The sequence below is a fragment of the Lutjanus erythropterus genome, chromosome 14 (genome assembly GCF_056507025.1).
Source record: "Lutjanus erythropterus isolate fLutEry1 chromosome 14, fLutEry1.hap2, whole genome shotgun sequence".
In the NCBI taxonomy this organism is placed as follows: domain Eukaryota; kingdom Metazoa; phylum Chordata; class Actinopteri; order Lutjaniformes; family Lutjanidae; genus Lutjanus; species Lutjanus erythropterus.
In genome coordinates, this window is record NC_139330.1 from 22,488,354 (window position 1) to 22,507,353 (window position 19,000).

Consider the following 19,000-nt stretch of genomic DNA (forward strand, 5'->3'; position numbering starts at 1 on the left):
CACACCTCCCTCATGTCTTTTTATCGCTCCTGTCCTCTCTGTTATTTTCTGCGTTTCTTTTTGATTCAGTGATTTCGTTCTTTCCTTGTATTTTTGTCTGTCAGTCTCTCTGTGACATTACCTCTACTTTTTTACCTCGTCACCGAGTGAGAAAGAGAGGACAGGGAAGTGAGAGACAGGGGGATTGGACAAGGCTAGTGATCAGTGTTAAGCTGGAGGGTGAAAGAACAAGTTTGCCCCTCTCAGATCCTGACATTATCTCTCCACCCACATCCCCTGTGTCTGCCTCCTTACATCACAGACATTGTAAATGCACACACACACTTACTCACCCATGCACACTCATTAATGCACAATGCATAGCAGAGTCATCTTGGACAGGTGAGGATTTAATTACCAAAGTCAGCGAAATAAGACATTGTGGCTCGACCTGAGGTATTAGCCGTAGCCAACACCACGAGAAGCTCTGTGTAGTGGATTAGGGGATTCAAGCAGAGATAGGCCGCTTTAGGGGCACAGCATCATGGTTTCTTCTAAATACTGTTGTTATTAGATCAAAAAGTTGTAGGAATCACGAAGAACAACTTTTACTTGACTCTCTTGTCCTACTTCACCAAGTTTCACCATCTGCTTTTGGGACTCTGCTCAGTTGAAGTAGCTTAACAAATCCGGAGAGTCCCTTTCACGATGAAAGAGGCCTCTGGTGAACTACTACCATTACTGATGTGAAAGTTATTTCTGTTGAGGACAATGATATTTCAAACACAGCTGCTCTATTTTATGTATTATTTATTAATGTTATATCTGTTGATTTCTCTTTATATTCTCAGATAAAGGTCATTTTTTGAAGCAAGATGTTATAAACCTTTAACAAGCACCTGCTTTTTTCATGCACAACCTGAAAATGACATACCCAAAGAAAAATGTTTCTTCTTGCACTGCAGTTTCTGTTTCTGCTAACTAAGTCCACAGTTGTCCCCAAGAGTGCTGCAGACAATTTCCTCCACGATCTTGGATATTTTTTTATTCTCCACTTTGTTTATTAGTTATAATTGAAAAAGAAACAGGAGAAAAGTTGTTTTTTTTCATTCAGACAGACAGATAAACTAAACTAATGAAATAAGGTACCACCATATAGAAACAAAAACAAAAAAAAAGAAAACAAAAGCACAAAAATAATGTGTGAGTGTGTGGTTTAGAGTTAACAAAAATCTATAACAAATATTGAAAATAAGCAGCACTACAACCTCACAGGTGCTGAGGTGGATATGTAATGAAAGATTGGATTACACAGCTAAAATTATCCTTGTAGAACAGAACAGTGTCAAAAATATCATATAATCTTGGCCACAAAATCATTTATTTTACTTAATTTTTTTCTAGTTGTTTCTTTCCATTTTAAACTATCCTTCAGTTGCATGCAATTTAAATAAAAACTGAATTTTATTAAAGCTGTATGTGTGTATTTTTAAATGGTTGCCTGCTGCGATTTGTTGACATTCTATGTACAGGAAACAATACAATTAGTTGTTCGACGATATTTCTCTACCAGCAATCACAGTGGCAGAATGGATTAGCAAGTCATCAAATGACATTTATGATCAGTCACACAACAAAGCTAGAGTTTTCACTGTATACTCTGTGGCGTTTGATGCAAGCACAGGGCTGTGCTGAGTTTGTTACCCATGCGTGGCTAACTGATGGATATAAACATGTATAGAAACTCCTGTTGCATTTCTTTTTGTAAATGTGACGAAACTTTGTTAGTAATGGAAATGAGACAGTACATTTACAGAAATATTGGGCTTGCTTGCAATATTTAAATGTTTAAGTGGCCTCCCATGAGATGACAAAATAGTTTGAGTTCTCTCTGTCAGAGAGCAAATCTCATCTTTTCTAGGTTCAACAATTGTAATGTATCTCAGATCCAGTGTTGAAAGGAGGGAGGGGTAGTCTGCTTCCATTTAACTCAAATGAGTCTTCTGGGTAAAAGAGTGGCATAAGCAGTGCAGTTTGACTTTGCCCTAGGTAGATGACTGTCCTCATATTGGATACCAAAAGTGGCTTTTGAAGGATTTGGATCTATAGTTCTTTTGGGCAAAACTGGAATGTTCACGCTAGTGTTGCAGGTCAGTTTCCACTACCTTGTGAGCTTTATCAGGAGACTATGGAGGTAATGTGTGGGTGGTTTAGGCTATCTCATCAGTGCCAGGTACATAGTTTACTCCCACTGTGCAGGCACAACTAACCAGAAGGAGTTGGGAGTCCAGCAAAAAGAAAGACAACCGTCACCGTTCCTTGGAAAGAACGGCGCTGCAATACTACTACCAGGCTTCGAGCCCAGGGTCTCTGTGTTGGTGGGTGCGAAATGAAAGAAGTTTTGATGAAATTGATGGAATATGAAAAACTTTTATATTTTCCCAATTTCTGTCTCCCTGCTTTTGCAAAGCTCCGTCAGCCCTTCATTGGAAAGCCTTTACAAGCGATGGAAAACTGTAAAAAATTGACAGGCTAAGCTGCTGTAGAGGTCTAATAAAGCTGCCAGACACTGTCAGAATCATTCGCGAGCCCTCCAACATACCCGCTTGTTCTCATTGCCTAAGGTTTTACTCTGCAAATGAAGCCTCGACGGGAGTCTTCTGCCGAGACCTCCCACTGAAACAGTTGTTGGTGTTCAAGGAAGGACATGGATGAGAGCAGATCAGGGAAACTCATTCCTCGCCCCTCCAGAAGTCACACTAGGAGGGCACTGAAATAGCCTGGGCTGGACCTGCTGAGAAGTTTCCCTCCCCTTTTCGTCTTCTGTCTCTCTCTGTTTCTTCTTCCCTCTGACAGATGTGGTACTTCTCCCTTCTATATTAAAGTCCTATTTCAGCAGTGGCCCTCTCCACAGCTGAGGAAAGGAGTAGCATTTGATAAGGTTTTGGTTCTGTGTGCTTAACGTGATGGCCCTGCTGCCTCCTCACTTTGCTTCTCCGATGGGGGTCAGGGATCTTTGAATTGCTTAACCTGAAGGTTGGTTTGGTATCAAGATAGGGCTTGTATTCTTTCAGTTGTATGTTTGTGCGCAGACAGATTCTGGTCAAACGACATGTTCAGATGACAGAATGCATAGTGTGATAAAGTGATAAAATAAAGCATATAGGCAGCACATGTAACAAGAAAGTGGGCAGAAATATCATTAATGTAGAACTGCCACAGTGAGCCACACTAACAATGCTTAAGTTAGATGCCGTGTTTAAACAACTATGGATTTGACAATTTCTGTAACTAATTATACTAGTGTATAATGTCATATTATTATCCTGGCAAGTTGTCTTAGTTTGTAGTCCAAGACGTATGTATAGAGAAAAATAACTTCAGCATATTCAGTGAATAAAAATTCAGAGCTAATGATGGCATCACAGCTTTATGAAAAATCCTCCCACTTCTCCTCTCAGCTTATAAAACTGTCAACTTTCAAAGTGACGAGTGGAAAAGTTGTATGGTTCGGTTGGATCACCTGTCAAAACTGCCTATGATAGAGTGCCCTTGTTCAGTTGTATTGTAGGTTAGGAACTAGAAATGGTTTATAATGTATTTGACTCTACATTTATATAAAAAGTATAACAATTAAAAAGTAGGAGGAAAACAGGTTTGTGGCTGAGGAGAAACAACAGTGAAAGTCTCCAGGTTGTGCATTTTTATAGGATAATGAGTATTATACTGTGTCAAACAATGTTAGGAAACAATCTCCTGGGTTTAAGATGCTCTAAATTAGCAAATATACACATTACAGTGGCAAAAGGAAACCAATGTTTTGCCTCATGTTTGTGTTTGGATACTTAATTCCCTATTAATAATAACTTACTATTGTGATGTGGTGAAGAACACACTCTTCTGTGTGTGTGCATGTTTATATGTTGAACACTGTGTCATACTATTTTGACCTCTTAAATCCCACCGATGCATTAAGAATACTATAAAGAAATAGCCAGTCTTCTCACTGAAGGTCTCAGTTGCTGTAGGTCATACAGAGACATCAGTATTAAACTGAGACTGTTTCATAACTAGTTAAAAACTCATTGTTGTAGCTTTAGGGAATTGTGCTGCCCTAAAAAACATGGATCCTGGGTATTTCACTCAGTGTAAACATCATATACAGTGTATATACACTGTAGTCTCAATTAATATTTGGAACAAGCCAATAGAGAGCATATATGACAACAAAAGAGAGGTGGGATAAGAGTACAAAGTATTTTTCCAACCAAAAAGCCGCTTAAGGGTAAACTCCATGTAAAGGGCTTCATTTTTAATTGTCTCATTAACAAGGACTAATATGGATGGATGGTGTATCAATCTCTGTGTCACTATACATGTGCATGTCTCCATGTGTGTGTGTTTTTGTGTGCTGCCTTAATTGGGCAATACATACTCATTAACTAATTAATGTGTTTGTACTTGTGAGTGTTGTTTTTTTTTTTTATGTCAGCATGCTTTTGTGTGTGTATGTGTGTGGTCTGGTACGTCATGCCTTTTGTCCTTTGTGTTTTTCTCTGCATAGGGTGTGCTGCCCACCCCTCTGCTGTCCCCGTGGCAGGCACAGCACCAGGGCTTGACCCGTACCAGCATGCCCCAGCGCAGACAGAGTGAGTCACTAACATCCTTTGCAACCTCTTCTCCGTCGTTTCATAACACGACATATTCAGGGGTCTGTAACAAGCCTGCAAAAGTTAAACTATCTGTGATTAAAACCCTCTAAACGACTGAAACGCCCTCCTTCCACTGTGCAATTACTCTATTTGTGCTGCATGTCTGCTTAAAGATTAATTTGTAACAAGATTAGTAACATGCGAAACAGTTTTTCTTGTTTGTTTTACTAAACACAGTCTGACTTCTTGTCCCTTAACAATTAATTATCTGGTGTCTTATTCCTATACTGCACATTCAGTGTTCAGTCAGAACCTGGCTCATTTGTTCTGCAGATACCTGCATTTCTATTCCTGACTTTACTTTCCTCCACTGTTTGTAGATATTCATTCAAAAATAATATAGCTACTACTATTTATAGTAGGAATAGTGTTAATGATATACAATAAGAGAGGGTGTATTTTCTGTTCTTGAACAAATAGTGCACATGACCATAGCCTGATCTTGGCTTTGGATATAAAAGTGAAATTTACAGCATTTTCTGTAGACTTAAACAGTTTGACTTCATTGAGAAAGACAGGGCTGCAGAGACAATGACAGCGCAGTCACAACAACCTCGCCTATCTCAGTGAATCCCACAACAAAGCTTTAGTATTATGCTGTGCTGATGTGGTAGCGAATAAGGGAGGCAGGTAAAGAGAATGACAATGGGTAAATAGACTCCAGAAAATGCGCATATGTGAGAGAGCGAAGAGCAAAAAAAATAGAGAAGGAAACAAAGAAAATAACCCACGCTTTGTTCCTTTGATCTATCCCAGTGGGGCTGAGCGTTGTACTGAGAGGGAAGGTGAAAAAAATGTGACACAGGTGTATTTTTTTAGTGTATCTCAGGTTATTTCAATATCAAGTACACTCTGTTTACAGACGTATTTTGACAAATATGTGAGTACAGCCCTGCATTCAGTCAAAGTGCGTTTTCTACCAGTAGATTGTGTGGCCTAATTAAACAAAACAGAGTATCAAAAGAACGTCTGTACAGTGGGAGAAAAACAGTAGGAGGAGAGAGGTAATAACACTGAAACATACAAAGATATATCTGGTATGCAGTCATATTTAGATATAAGATGAGAAACAACGGATAAGGCAACGGATAATGATCTAACCCCCCGTTGGGAGCTCTGGCTGTAAACTAACCAGCAAAGAGTTCTTGTAAGAAAGGTCTTTAGAATATAAAATAGAAATCTTCACATAGGTTTGGCTTGGTTTGGAGGCTGCAGTAATTATATTTAGCTGTAAATTGGTTTGTTTGTTGTTGCTAATGTGTGACCTTTTCTCGCAAGCGTGGGTTGGGTGCTAATTCTGCATTTAAAATTTCTTAACCATAACAAATGTCTGTCTTACATGTCTGTACTCCCTACTGCTTTTCTCTTTCTCGTTCTCTTTCTCTGGGATCTCAATCCAACCACTCTCCTTGTTTTTTTAACCCTTTTTTTCCCCTCATTTCTGCACAGAAAGCTAAAATTGAATCTCTTATACCTTTGCCTCCCAACATATAATGCATATGACAAGGAGTGGAGCACCTAGTGCAGTACTTCTATGACACAGCGTGGTACAGTAACACTTTCTTTAACATGCAGTCATGTTGCCTCTATGACCCCACCTCCTGCACGTTGGGTTGAGGTTTGGCGTCATGTGGGCTGACAGAAGCATGCTCCTCTGCATCTGCATTGGCATGTTTTGCATTGGATTTTCAGTTGTTTTGGAATTTTGATCTTGTGTATCTTCATTTTAAAATTTGGTCTGCACTTCTCAACTGAGGTCACAGTGATGCTGTGTTGGTTTTCACCTTTCCTCTCTTTCATTTACCTGTTCTTCATTGCATTTTTGAAAATAGTTTTGCCTTGTTGTTGTGCTTTAATTTTGAATCTCAGTTTTACATCAGTGTCTTTTTAATTTGTCCCATCCTATCAAATTGAAGGGACAGTTCACCCCAAAATCAAAAGTACATATTTTTCCTCTTCCCTGTTGTACAATTTATCCATCTAAATTGAAGTGTTAAAGAAAGTTGAAGAGTTTTGGAGAGAAATTCAACCAATGTCTGTCTCTTCCCAGAAATAATTGTTACTCAAGATAATACACAGACCATGTTGTGAGCAGTTTGATATATGGTCTGCTTTCCTTCTAGTAGAAAGAAAGTAGTTCTAGTAGATTCTCCTGTAGAAAGAAAATAGTTTCCTTTTCTGGAAAAAGGCACTGGAGTTTTTCTTTTCTCTCTTTTTTTTTGGTGTTTTGAGAACCTAGTCATATTTGGGAGAAGACAGACATCTATACGGCTGATATCTCAAACACTTTTTAACTCACACCACGAGAATCTAGATAGATAAATAGCACTGCAGATAAAAGGGAAAATTAGTATTTTTGATTTTGTGGTGAACTGTCCCTTTAAGAACTGTTATGCATGCCTTGGTAAATATCTCTGTGTGGAATACTTTTCCTGTATTTTATTCATCGAACAGGCACTTCATCATTCAAGGTGTTCACCTTGAAGGTTTCGAATGAAGTGTTTCAGAAGGAACAACATTTAAGAATAGCCCCATTTTATTTGATATTACAGCTGTCCTGAGCAATCGTTTTCGTTCTAACTCCCCAATCAAAAGCAGTTAAACGCAGCAAGCAAAAGACAAATCGACATAATCACATATCCTCTGCTCTCACGCTATTTCTACAGCTTAAATTCGAATACAATCCAACTCACCATTTTTACAGTCATCTATATTAAATGATGCGATGAAATCTAATCCAGCTTTGAAATGGAGTGCCACCATATTGCCAGTCTCATCAGCTTATGCGCTCCAATCACATTGTCTTGCCACAGACATAACGGAGATTATTTACATCCTTATTCAAATTCTTGCATGTTGCTTTTCTAATCACAGTCATTTTTCATGGTGAGGGAGGCTGCAGATGAGATTGGTTTTGGTGGCCTCTCACATCTTCCAGGTGATAGAAATAGGCGCATTTCTTAGTTAGACCGGTGATTTTCTGTTGAATTGATAGCCATCATTATTGAGCTGAGATATTTCTTGGCAGTGCAGTGAAGAACTCAAAATGATTGCTGCTAATTATTAGTACTGTAGCAGAGAGCTGTAGATGCAAATAATTTATGACTGTGACTTTATACTACATGCTGCTAACACTGACAGAGGCTCCCTCCAGCTGGGTCAGCTATAAATATACAGTATGCACTCATTGCAAACCTTGCAATTAAAGGTATCATATATTACTGGTATTCTAGACATAGACATTTCAGTTGGTATTTTACCATGGACTATATCATCCAAAAAGGAAGCTAAAAAATAGCACATGGCCTATATATGTTGTTTCCCTTAACCAACTTAAAAGGCCCATCTTAAAAAGTTTAATTGTACACTATATTTACAACATATTCACCACTTCATCTTGCCATGAGACAGCCTTGTCCAGAGGGAAACTGCTGTCATATAAGCCAGATATCGCTCTCTCCAAACAAACCAGACTACATAGGCAAATAAGTACTTTTATCTCACAGAGCACAGGAGTTCATGGCCATGGTCACTAACAATCGAGGCAGTAGTAGACTGTGAAAACATTCTAAATATAATGTATGTTATACAGTGACTATGGATAAATATCTCATACAACCCCACTTCAAATAATCTGAACAACCCTTTAGTGTCTAAACTAGTTAATTTGCTTTGGTGATGTCTGTAATTGTGGATTGGAACAAATCCTTTATTTAGTTTTGAACTATGGGAGCCAGTAGGGAGTGCTCAGACAGTATGTCAAAGCTAAAAAAAACATTTAATAACATGTTCATAATTTGATTTAGTGGAATAATCATGGCTATTGTAAGAGGCAAAGAAAACCTGTTTTTATTTGGGAGTTTTAAATTACATATTTTGCAATCTAAAAGTAGTGTCTCGTTTCTTGACATGAACAAAACATCAAACTGAGAGGTGGACGAGGGTCTGGTAACAGGCTAGTGGACGCACTGTGGCAGGAGACCAGGAGATGGAGCTGTGGCCCTGGACATTTACTCCCACTCACAACACAAACGACTGATGGTAGAAAAAAGCAGAGCAGCTTGACCTGCACAGCTTTGTATTCATATCCTCTGAGATCATTTCACTCCCAACTCACACTGGGTATGTTTCTGATAAGACTTCATGCCTTTTTTGTGGCTTTGAATGGTTCCAGGTGGATTTAGATTCTTTAGGTTCTGCTCAAAGGACATTCATGGAAAAAGGCCAGTCCTCTGATTTCTGATGGTAAAGACTGAAAACAACACCGTCAGTATGCTTTATAGACTCAGACTAAGCAGAGTAACAACAAGAAATACTATTAAGAATTTCTATAGATGTTGAGGTCATAAGTTATTCAGAAAATGTACTTATATAGTGTATAATATATTTATATATAGCTCAATATGGATTTTTTTTTTCCAGTTTGAGCAACTCTGCTCTGCTGCTGGTTGTGTGAACTAATAAGCACTGTTGGCCTTCTTTTCTGCTGCTCATCTGTAAATGTGATCCAGGATAGTACATGTAATTGTTTTTTTTGTGAAGTTATGTAGAGCTGCAACTAATGGTCAATTAATTGATTCCTCAATCAACAGAAAACTAGTTGCCAGATATTTTGATTTCATAATTTTTCAAGCAGAAATGTCAGACATTTGCTGGTACCATCTTCTTAAATGAGAGGATTTGCTGCTTTTCTTTGTTGTTTATAATAGTAAATGAAGCGTCTGTTGGTTTTAGACTGTTGGTTGGACGAAAGAAACAAGTTAAAGACGTCACTTTGGGCTCTGGAAAATTGAGATTAATATTTTTCACTTTTTTTTTTTACATTTTACTGAGTAAATATGATTAATTGTAAAATAATCAAGAGAATAATGGACAATGAATCAGTTTTATTATAATAAGCATTATTTTAAAATATTTGTTAGTTGCACGCCTAAAATTATGCATCATCTGGTTATATGTTACCTCTTATAAAAGCAAAGTTATACACATTTTTTTACAGGCGAGCTGTGATGCCACACATATCTTGAATCTGTAAATGCTTCATTTGAAAACAGGCTTGTCCAACTCATTTTAGTTCAGCCAAATTTGATCTCAAGTGGACCAGACCAGTAAAACAACTGGATAAGCTTTAACCTATAAAACCTGTAAATAACAATACCTCTCAATTTTATTCTTTTTTTAGTGTAAATAAGTGAAACAATATGAAAACATTCACATTGTTATAGTTTACAAAACAGATTATGAATAGCCTGAGATGTCACTTTGCAAAGTCATTTTAGCTCGCAGGCCGTGTTTGACACCCCTGGTCTAAAACACACAAGGCTCGTGCAGGAAATGAACAGAAGTACTGGAACAAATGCTAACTCTGTTAAGTCATAATGAGGCTTGTTTTTTTGAGTTTGTGCCAGAGAGGTGTTCATTCAACTCTTTTGAAGTCGTACTTTGTTTTTTTTTTGTCGCACTGGATAATTAGCAGCTCTCTAACTCAACAAATATAAAATGTAACAAGCATCAGTAAAATGGTAAATTTTGCGGGGCTGTTGGAGGGCTGCGTTAGATAACAGTACAGGTGGTCAAGATTTTGTGTTCCCACCCTATATGTCCCCTGGTGGAGGACACCACCATGGTTGGTCTAAATTCCATGTTGTTAGCAGCTCAGCACGCTCTTACACTGGCAGCAGGCATCGTAGCTCGCAGTTTGAATGTTTTGAAGCCCCTCTGCAGCAGCAATCATAAAATGACTCAAAAGACTTCAATAGATTCCAGGCGCTCACATAGCAAGGTTATTCTCCTCTGCTTGTTTTTAAATGCTGAATCAGGGCTTCCTCTGTGACTTTGCCTCTCCCATTCTAGGAATAGTTCAGCGACTGGCGGTGGAAACAGGCTGCGATATTAAAGAATAAATAAACAAGTCATAGCGAGGCAGAATGTTCAGTTGGCTTTTTGATTCAGGATTCCTTTGCAGCGACGAAATATTCAAATAGCCTGGATTCCAAAGGGATCAAAGATACCAAAAAGGAGGAAATTTTTAAAACCAGCCATTTCTGGAACATAAAAACAAGTCCTACCTCATTATATTGTACACTCACTGTTCCATGACTATTTCATACCCATTTTTCAAATCGTATTGACACATCTTTCTTCTCCTCCGCAGCCTCAAATACTACAGCCTTTCAACCCCTGCCTCAGAGAGCACCCCCACCAGGGAAAACTAGTAAAAACTCCCCCCATCGAGGGCCGCAGTGACCTCACAAGGAGCAGACCAGAGGAAGGAACCCATATAGATGCTGACTGTCCTCATGAAGACCTTACGGCAGATGTGTCCGGGCCAGCAGACCCTGACAAGCTGAGTCATCTCCTCAGCACCCACCTGCACCGCCCAGGCTCTGGGGCTCCACGGGAGGTAAATACCAGAGACAGTCCAGCATCAGCAGCTCAGTTTGCAGCACAGCGTGAGCAGAGGGCCCCCGTTGTGGTATTGCAGAACTCTGTCACTCCTACATCTGCTGGTTTGTCTTGCCCTCGCATGCTGCAGCCTCCTCGCCTTCACAAACGTGTGTCTCTCCCCACACTGAAGTCAGGGGGCACTGGTGGCGGATTTGCCTCTCTGAAGCCGGGGTGTTCCTCAGGACCTCTGGCTAACCGGATCAAGCAGCTGCCCCCTCCGTCTAGAGGCCTTCCTTGCTTTAACGCTGGACCCCAGGTGCAGCCACGAAGTTTGTGTCGCACGTCGCTGCTTCAGCCTCGCAGAGCATCAGAGCCTTGCAGAGATCTCCGGTGCACCGGCTCCAGCCTGGAGGAGCCCGACCAGGGGACACTCAAAGACCCCGGGTCAGCCAAGATCCTGATCCCTTTGAGTCGCTCATGCCTCCCCAAGCCAAAGATTCCCTGAGGAGCTTAAACCCACACATCAAAACTTAAAACTGAGATCACTCTGACATTGACATTCATCCCTTCCTCTCCCCCAGCCATAATAACAGCGTGATCGTATGAGTGTCAAAGGAACATACACTAAGCTCATTAACCCACATGGACCATTCAGGGAGTGCCTGTGTTGCTGACATTGATATTGTGACTGCTGTATTGTTTCTAAATTAGCTTCTGACTGATTGATCAACTGAGCATCTCATCTTCACAACAATCCATAGCGGTATATGACAGTTTTCAGATTGAGGGGAATTCCTGGAAGAATAAATATATAAATGTCCAGTTTACTACCCTCGCACATGCACATAGATTCTGGTTATGCAAGAAAAAAAAGAGTGTTACTGTTGAGAGAAATCAGCTTTTTGTGTTTTTTCGTAACACCCACTGGCTATTATCACATTTTAAAGTCAAAGTTTGCTTGTCCTCACACAGCTGTGCCCTCTGACACACAGGTGCATTTGGTTTTGAACGTGGAGGTGACATGAATGCGACCTTTGCAGTGTAATAGAAAGCCCAGGGGAAGATGGAGGCAAAAACAAGAAGTGGGAAAGAAAGTAAAAAAAAAACAGCACAAGTGAAATGGTAGCCAGAGAATGGAGAGCAGATTCGTCAAATATTTGGGAGCTGTCACCTCCAGAATGAAAATATGTGTTTGTGTAAGTGTGTGTGTATGAATGTGAGAGATGAGAGAGATAGAGGTGAGGGACGCTCAGGAAAGCAGCTCCACACTGTAGGTGCATACATGCATACAAGTTCACTTTGCTCTTTTGAACCCTGCACATACAGTATTAGCAAAAAGGGTCACAGACCTTCTGTGTAAACGCAGCTGAGATGGAAATACAGGCTTTTAAAAAATAATACTTTGCTTCTGGTGGAGATATAATTAGGAGAAACAGTACAAAAGTGAGTAATTAGCTTTCATAATGTAGTGGAAAATGTAAGCACTTAAGTGTGCTCAGGTACAATGTAGACTCATTCATCCGTGTGCAAACACACACAAAGTACACTGGTTACTTTGTGCATATTTAGATAGAAAACAGTGTAGCATAACAGGAATTATGATGAGGGAGAGGAGACAGCATGTAACCAATCTAATTTAATATTTTACAGTTGTATAATCCTCATTAATAGACAATCACAAAACAAATACAATCTGCCAGTAATTCTAGGAAATTTCACTTTCTTCCAGTGCAAATAAATTTGTTGAAAGTGAGAAAAACTTGAGCATGAGCATCTGCCTAATTTAATGGCATCAAAATGTGATGTAATAATCAGTCCCTCCAGGATTTCACAGACTTTTTTGGGGGATTGTAGGGGTCAAAATGTCTGATTTCACAGCAACCTTGTAAAAAATGTTGTTTTAGGTGGTTTTTGCAATGACATTGCAGGAGCATGTGAAAAAATAGCTTTTTTTGCATAATTCATTAAAAATCAAAGGCAGCTTGTTCCTGGGAAAATAAAATCACACGCTTTTCAGAGCGTTCCAAGTATTCTTACCAATAAGGCTCATGATTACAAAAAGTGCTCCTGTGGGGGGTATTCTCCATAGAAGCAAAATCTTTTCAGAGCTCAAACTCAGTCAAAAGAGCAAGCACAAAATAAAAATGCACAGAGCATTGATAAACGTCAACAATGACAAACACTGTTTTCTTTTCAGTATCCATGATAAAATAAGAAACAAACACAAAAAAATAAGAAATTTGGACATACAGGTATGATGTTTATGCAGGGGACTGCTACAATTGGTGGAACACGTGGGAAAGCTATGATAACTGGTCAAATTTGTATAGAAACTGCAGCGATTCGACAGAATTTCAAGGTTGCACAGAATTAACAGGGATTGGTTAAATTTGCGTTAATTGTTGCAACATTGCAACTTCTTGGAAGCCCTGAATAATATTTGACAAATCAAATTCAAGTTGAGAAAAAACAATCTGGGAGTCAATTGAATAACTTTTTTTTTTTTCAGTGCACTCAATGACCTGCTCACAGAAACATCAGGTAACAGGGATTCATTAGATGTGTGAAGCTGCTGCCTGGTGTGTGTACACGTGTGTGCTTGAGTGTGTGAACCGTTGTCGTTCTCCCCCCCTCCCCGTCTCTCTCCTCCTCTCGCTCTCTTGCACATCTCTTTGGGAACATCAAAGGTATTAGCGCGGTATTTTCAGGTAGGGAGCCTTCGGGGCTTTAGTGGTGTTTCTGTGGGAGTTTTGGAGAATTGTGTTTATCTCTCCTTTGCGGAGCCCTTTTTGCAGTCAAACGCTCCCGAAATGTCCCCAAACGGAGAGCAGCAGTGTGTTAAAAAGGCCTTCTGACAGCAACTCTGCTCTCTTCTCTGTCACGCCGCGTGACCGCTTGGTGTACGCCTCTGGCACTGTCCGGTCTACTGCGTCCAATAATGCACCCTACATAGACAGAATGAGACAGAGAGAGAGGGACACAGACACACACATACATCACACACGCATACACATCCGGACACACAAGCTACATGGACGCACATGCACGGCAACTTTGACAAAACTCAAAGAGACACGAAACTCAGAGGGAACACATACATCACTTCTCACTTCCCAGTAGCCACACAAGTGCACCTACACACACATATACTTTGAATTCTATAACAAAGTGCATATAAAAGTGTGTTTTGGTAGCCCACACAAAATGAGCTCTCCGAGTCCACATTGATCCATCTGTTTGCTATAGCCAACAGAAGATGGCCGTCTCTAGATTACTCTGGAAATGGGAAGAGGCTCGTGTGTTTGTGAGAGTGGATCACTGTGGCTGATAAAACGTGTTTACCTGTTGGATGGGTCGACATTGTGCCAAGCCAGCCAAGCAGTCAACGCTGCCTGTGTGGAGCCAAGAAAAAAACCATTTCTTTTAATGAAAACGGAAGCAGAGACAGAAAGATACATACAGGGGATGAGAGCAACGCACACAGAGAGACAATGAAACGGAGCGTGAGGAGAGAAGGAAGAATACGAGATGTTGAGATGAAATAGTGAAAGCGCTTTGATCAGGATAAGATGTTTCTGGCAGAGTTTTTTTTGCTTGTGAAGGTTTGTCTATAAAATGTTGTGAAGGTGTTTATAAGAGAGGAGAAGGAGACAGAAAACATAGCATGTTTGTTTGTTTGCACTGTGGTCCAGAGAATAGCCCGATCCCCTCAGCTGTGTCACTCACTGCTTAGTAATGCCAAACAGGAAATCAATGTTGCCCGCTGTGTGTGTTTATGTGTGTGCCTGTGTGTGTGTATGAGCGTCTCTAGACACCTCTGGCTGCCAGTGCTTCTCTCTTGGAGGAGTGTGTGTGTGTGAGAGAGAGAAAGAGATGTGTCTGCCCACAGGCCAGAGGCCCATGCCAAGGAAAGCAGGGCAGTGCCATCCTTCTCTCCCTGTGCTGTATTCCCTATCTCCAAATCAATGTCCCTGCTCAGTTTAGCAGTCAAGCCGATCAGTCTTGCTAGCTATGCTATAACAAAACCACAACTAGGCTGAAAACTCTCTGCAGCAACTTGGATCAATTCTAATGCAGGATGTTGATTCGCTTTATTTTGTGAGAACACAAATTATTAAGCTGCATTGCACAACAGGAAGAAAGTTACCAAAGGGGCTGGGTTGTTCGATGTTATTACACTGCATGGCACAGGACTGCATTTCTGCACCAAGTACATGTGATCTGTCTATGAAGATGTTTTCTTGCAATATAATGAGGATGCACATCAACTGAGACACTTGACTTGTAACCAGGTGATCCACTGATATTTGCAGCGTATAGAAGAGATGCTGCAAAAATGATATATTTGCAGTTTCAAGCTTTCAGTTTGACTTAAAAGGACCAGTGTGCAGGATTTTGTGGCATCTAGTGATGAGCTTTCAGATTGCAAATTCCTTGTTTCACTCTCTACTTCCAAGCGTGTAGGAGAACGTACAGCATCTACAAAACTTGTGCTAAATGCAAAATGGCCGTATCTAGAGCCAGTGTTTGGTTTATCTGTTCTGGGCTACTGAAGAAACAGGGCAGTGCAACATGGTGGCCTTCATGGCTGAGGACCCACACCCTCTGTACATATAAACAGTTGATTCTAAGGTAAGGAAAACACAAGGATTCATATTTTGTGGTGATTACACACTAATGAAAACATATTAATGAATAATGTATTATATTTCTGTTCAATAAACCTCCATAAATCTTACACACTGGACCTTTAAACCTGCTTTAATTTACAAATTTATACTAATAATGGATCAGGTGACCATGCATATGTAAAGGGAGTCATTTGCAGTGATAAACCCACAGATGCTGATTACTTAACTTCTTAGTTCTCCTCAGCTCTACATAGCATTTTGGCACCTTTTAGTTCATTGTTTTGGTTCTGGAGCCAGAAATTTACCTCAGGGGTTGCTGAAGACCAAAAACAGAGCTGAAGAGCTAGGAAAAGATATACTGGGCTTAGATTTGTCATCTGAACAAAACAGAATAACTCCAAATGAACAGGAATGCTGCAACAAATCTGCCAAAAAAAAAAAAATAACTGAAAGGTGCACTAACTTGTTCTGAAGATAACTGGTTGTTGAGTCTCATTCTCAGATCATCAGATTACAGACACTTTGTATTGGTGGCCCGAAGACGGTTAATTGTTGAATCTCTGACATTTAAGCAATGAGAATCAACAATCGACTATCTTACCAGCCTGTGATCGCCCAAAGTCTCCCGACACAGGCTAGATTTTTTTAAAGCCTGAAAACAGAGCCAAGAGGAGGAGCAGAAGTCTAGTTTTCTCACAGACCACATGCATTATGCATAGAAGTTATTATGGAACTTTTGCCCAGTGAGGCCAAAAATAAGCTGCCTACCCCAGCTTTAATGCAGGTTTAAAACCATCATCAGGGTGAGCTGGTTCTTAACCACCTCTGCTTGCATTTATGGATGGATGGATTTAAAGTACAATGCAAAGCCTGAAGCTGCAAATATGTCTATTTTAAACTCTGCTCTTATACTTGACTCATTTTTTTAGCGTATTTGTTGTCAAAGCAGCAACAGACACGGTACAGTCGATTGATGTATGTTTTCATCTTTTCAGATCCACCACTCAAGCGTTACAGTTGTCATTTCCATTGTAGCTGAATTTCCACCTAGACGTTTAAAGTGTTAGCAGATAAAGCACTGTTTTGTGGCTGTTAATAGTTGTCTTCCATAATATGCAAGGTCATGTATTTATCCCCACATAATCTCCAATAACAGCTGCTCTTCATTGTTCAGCATCGTCTCCAGTATACTGTGCAATATACGTAGTTTGAAGAAAAAAGATTAGGGAACGTCACACTATAGTTTTAGCAACCTATTATGCAAATAAAAGCAAATAAAGCTTTTTTTTAAAAAAAAGAAATTCTAATCTGAAGCACTTTAAATATTAGCTGTTGATGCTGAATGATCATTAAACTGGATTTAGAAACTATATAGAATCTATTTGGTTTTACAGTATCAGTTTTGATTTCTTGTTTTCTTTCTCCTTTCCCAGTGTGTCTCTGTTTGCAAATTCCTGTTTTTCTAGGACGCCATGTGAGAAAGCAATAAATGTTGAACCAAAAATCTGAGAAGGGTGTTATGGCTGATTTCCTGTTGGAGCTTTGTTTATTTAATATGCGTTTTCCACACAAATTGCTTGCATGTTAGACCAGTAACCTGCAGTACTTCACTGTAGGTCAAAGGCAAAATGTTAAACATCAGAGCAGAAGATGGTGCTGTGCCATCAGTGAGAGGCCACAGGTGAAAACGCTGGTCCTGCTTCACAGTCAGTGATATTGATTGGTCTGGATTGTAGTCCCTCACTAATGCTCTCACACACCAAAATATAAGGCTGCTGATCTTCGCTGACGATGAAAGAGAAACCTCAATCTCTGTTTTGCTTGTTTTCACTGGTTGTATTTCTGTGGAAATAAAGTTTGGTTGTTAAACAAATGCAATTTTGTCCAATTTTTCTTTTTAATTTTAAGTACAATTGTCACCCTTTTTCATATAGAACACAAGTGTTTCTATTAATTCTTCTTAATTTCAACAAACTTCAAATGCCTATACAAAATCCAGCATATATGTCTGAAGGGCACTCTCACTCCATGGTGCCTTTTCCTTCCCCAGGACAGAAAATGCATAAATATGCATAATAATACATTATATTACCGAGCAAAAGGTCCTGCACTTTGTTCTAATTGTGATTTAAAGATACATCATACAAACCCTTAACAACTAGAACACTGAAAATCTAGGATTTTAGCCCATCCCCAGTGTTTAACACCACACTTCACCATATGTTTGTTAAAATACACATTTTAGGTCCCCATGTTTCCACTCAGTCCTGTTACCCTGACACATCCTGGGACATTGTACAAGTCACATGATCAACAAGGCGTAGCATCATTTTACTCTCTCATTCAATTTTTTGTTGTTGTTGTATTTTTGATCATTTTGTGAGCATGACTGAGAACGATCTCAATGATTATTCATTTATTTATTTATTTTAGATGTTATTATGTTTTTGTTTTTTTTAGTTTCGGTAAACCACTTGACAGTGCTAAGGGTTCTCATGCTATTAGTACTGATGCCACGTGACTACATTTCATGTATTTGCTTATGTAAAGCCACAAACTCAATCCTGTTAAAAAAAAACCTGCACAATACTCCATTTAGAAACCGTGTAAAGAACAAATAAAGAGAGAGACTGTCCATTACACATGTTGAATACTTACTACAGTACAGAAATAAAGCATGAAGTTTAATTTGGAAAGTTACAACATGTGTATGACAAGATTCAGTGAAATGGCTCTTATAGTGTTCAGACTTCAAGCAGCCCAGGTGTACTGCGATGAAGGTTATAGGTGTCCACAATTAATAAGAGATAAGAGGTAGACTTGGATGTAACTCTATTGTGAGATCTTTGACAGGAAGTGTCTTTAAGCCGAGGCATTTCCCTTCCTGTTGAATAAATTAAACTAAGTAGCATTACTCATCTCTATTCATTACAAACCCTGCAGCCTTTGTACACCTTGCATATAGTCCACTTACTAATGAGGTTATGTGCTTCAGAGACGATGGGTGGATAACAGCCTGCCAAGCGCAGAGAGCAGCGTGACACTGTCATTAACTTGGAAACGTGGGAGATGGAGTGCAAAAGGTTTTCTCTTGAAAGCAAACTGGGCTCTTTTATCTTAAACTGTCAAAGATTTAACTGTTTTAACGCAACAGTGCAGCAGGTTGCTACTCAGAGAACATGTATAGAGTAATTTTATAAATAATATAGAGGAAACTGTGTTCTAGTGTGACATAAAATGGTACAATTGATGGTCTTAAATTATGCAAAGCTTTACTTTGAACCCTAACAT

General features: G+C 39.5%; 1 protein-coding gene across 4 annotated transcripts in view; it reads left to right on the forward strand.

Annotated features, from left to right (window-relative positions):
• The window catches only part of ccser2a (coiled-coil serine-rich protein 2a), a 59,289-nt gene extending 47,314 nt beyond the window's left edge, over positions 1 to 11,975 (forward strand). For 2 of the 4 annotated variants that reach the window (XM_084736013.1, XM_084736014.1), the window contains exon 10: positions 10,846 to 11,975. In XM_084736013.1, the coding sequence (XP_084592139.1) occupies positions 10,846 to 11,583 (738 nt within the window). In that variant the 3' untranslated portion in view covers positions 11,584 to 11,975. Of the gene's footprint in view, positions 1 to 4,543; positions 4,629 to 6,198; positions 6,239 to 10,845 lie in introns of all 4 variants that reach the window. The other 2 variants (XM_084736015.1, XM_084736016.1) reach the window with 2 other exon arrangements.
• Positions 11,976 to 19,000: the final 7,025 nt, after the last annotated feature.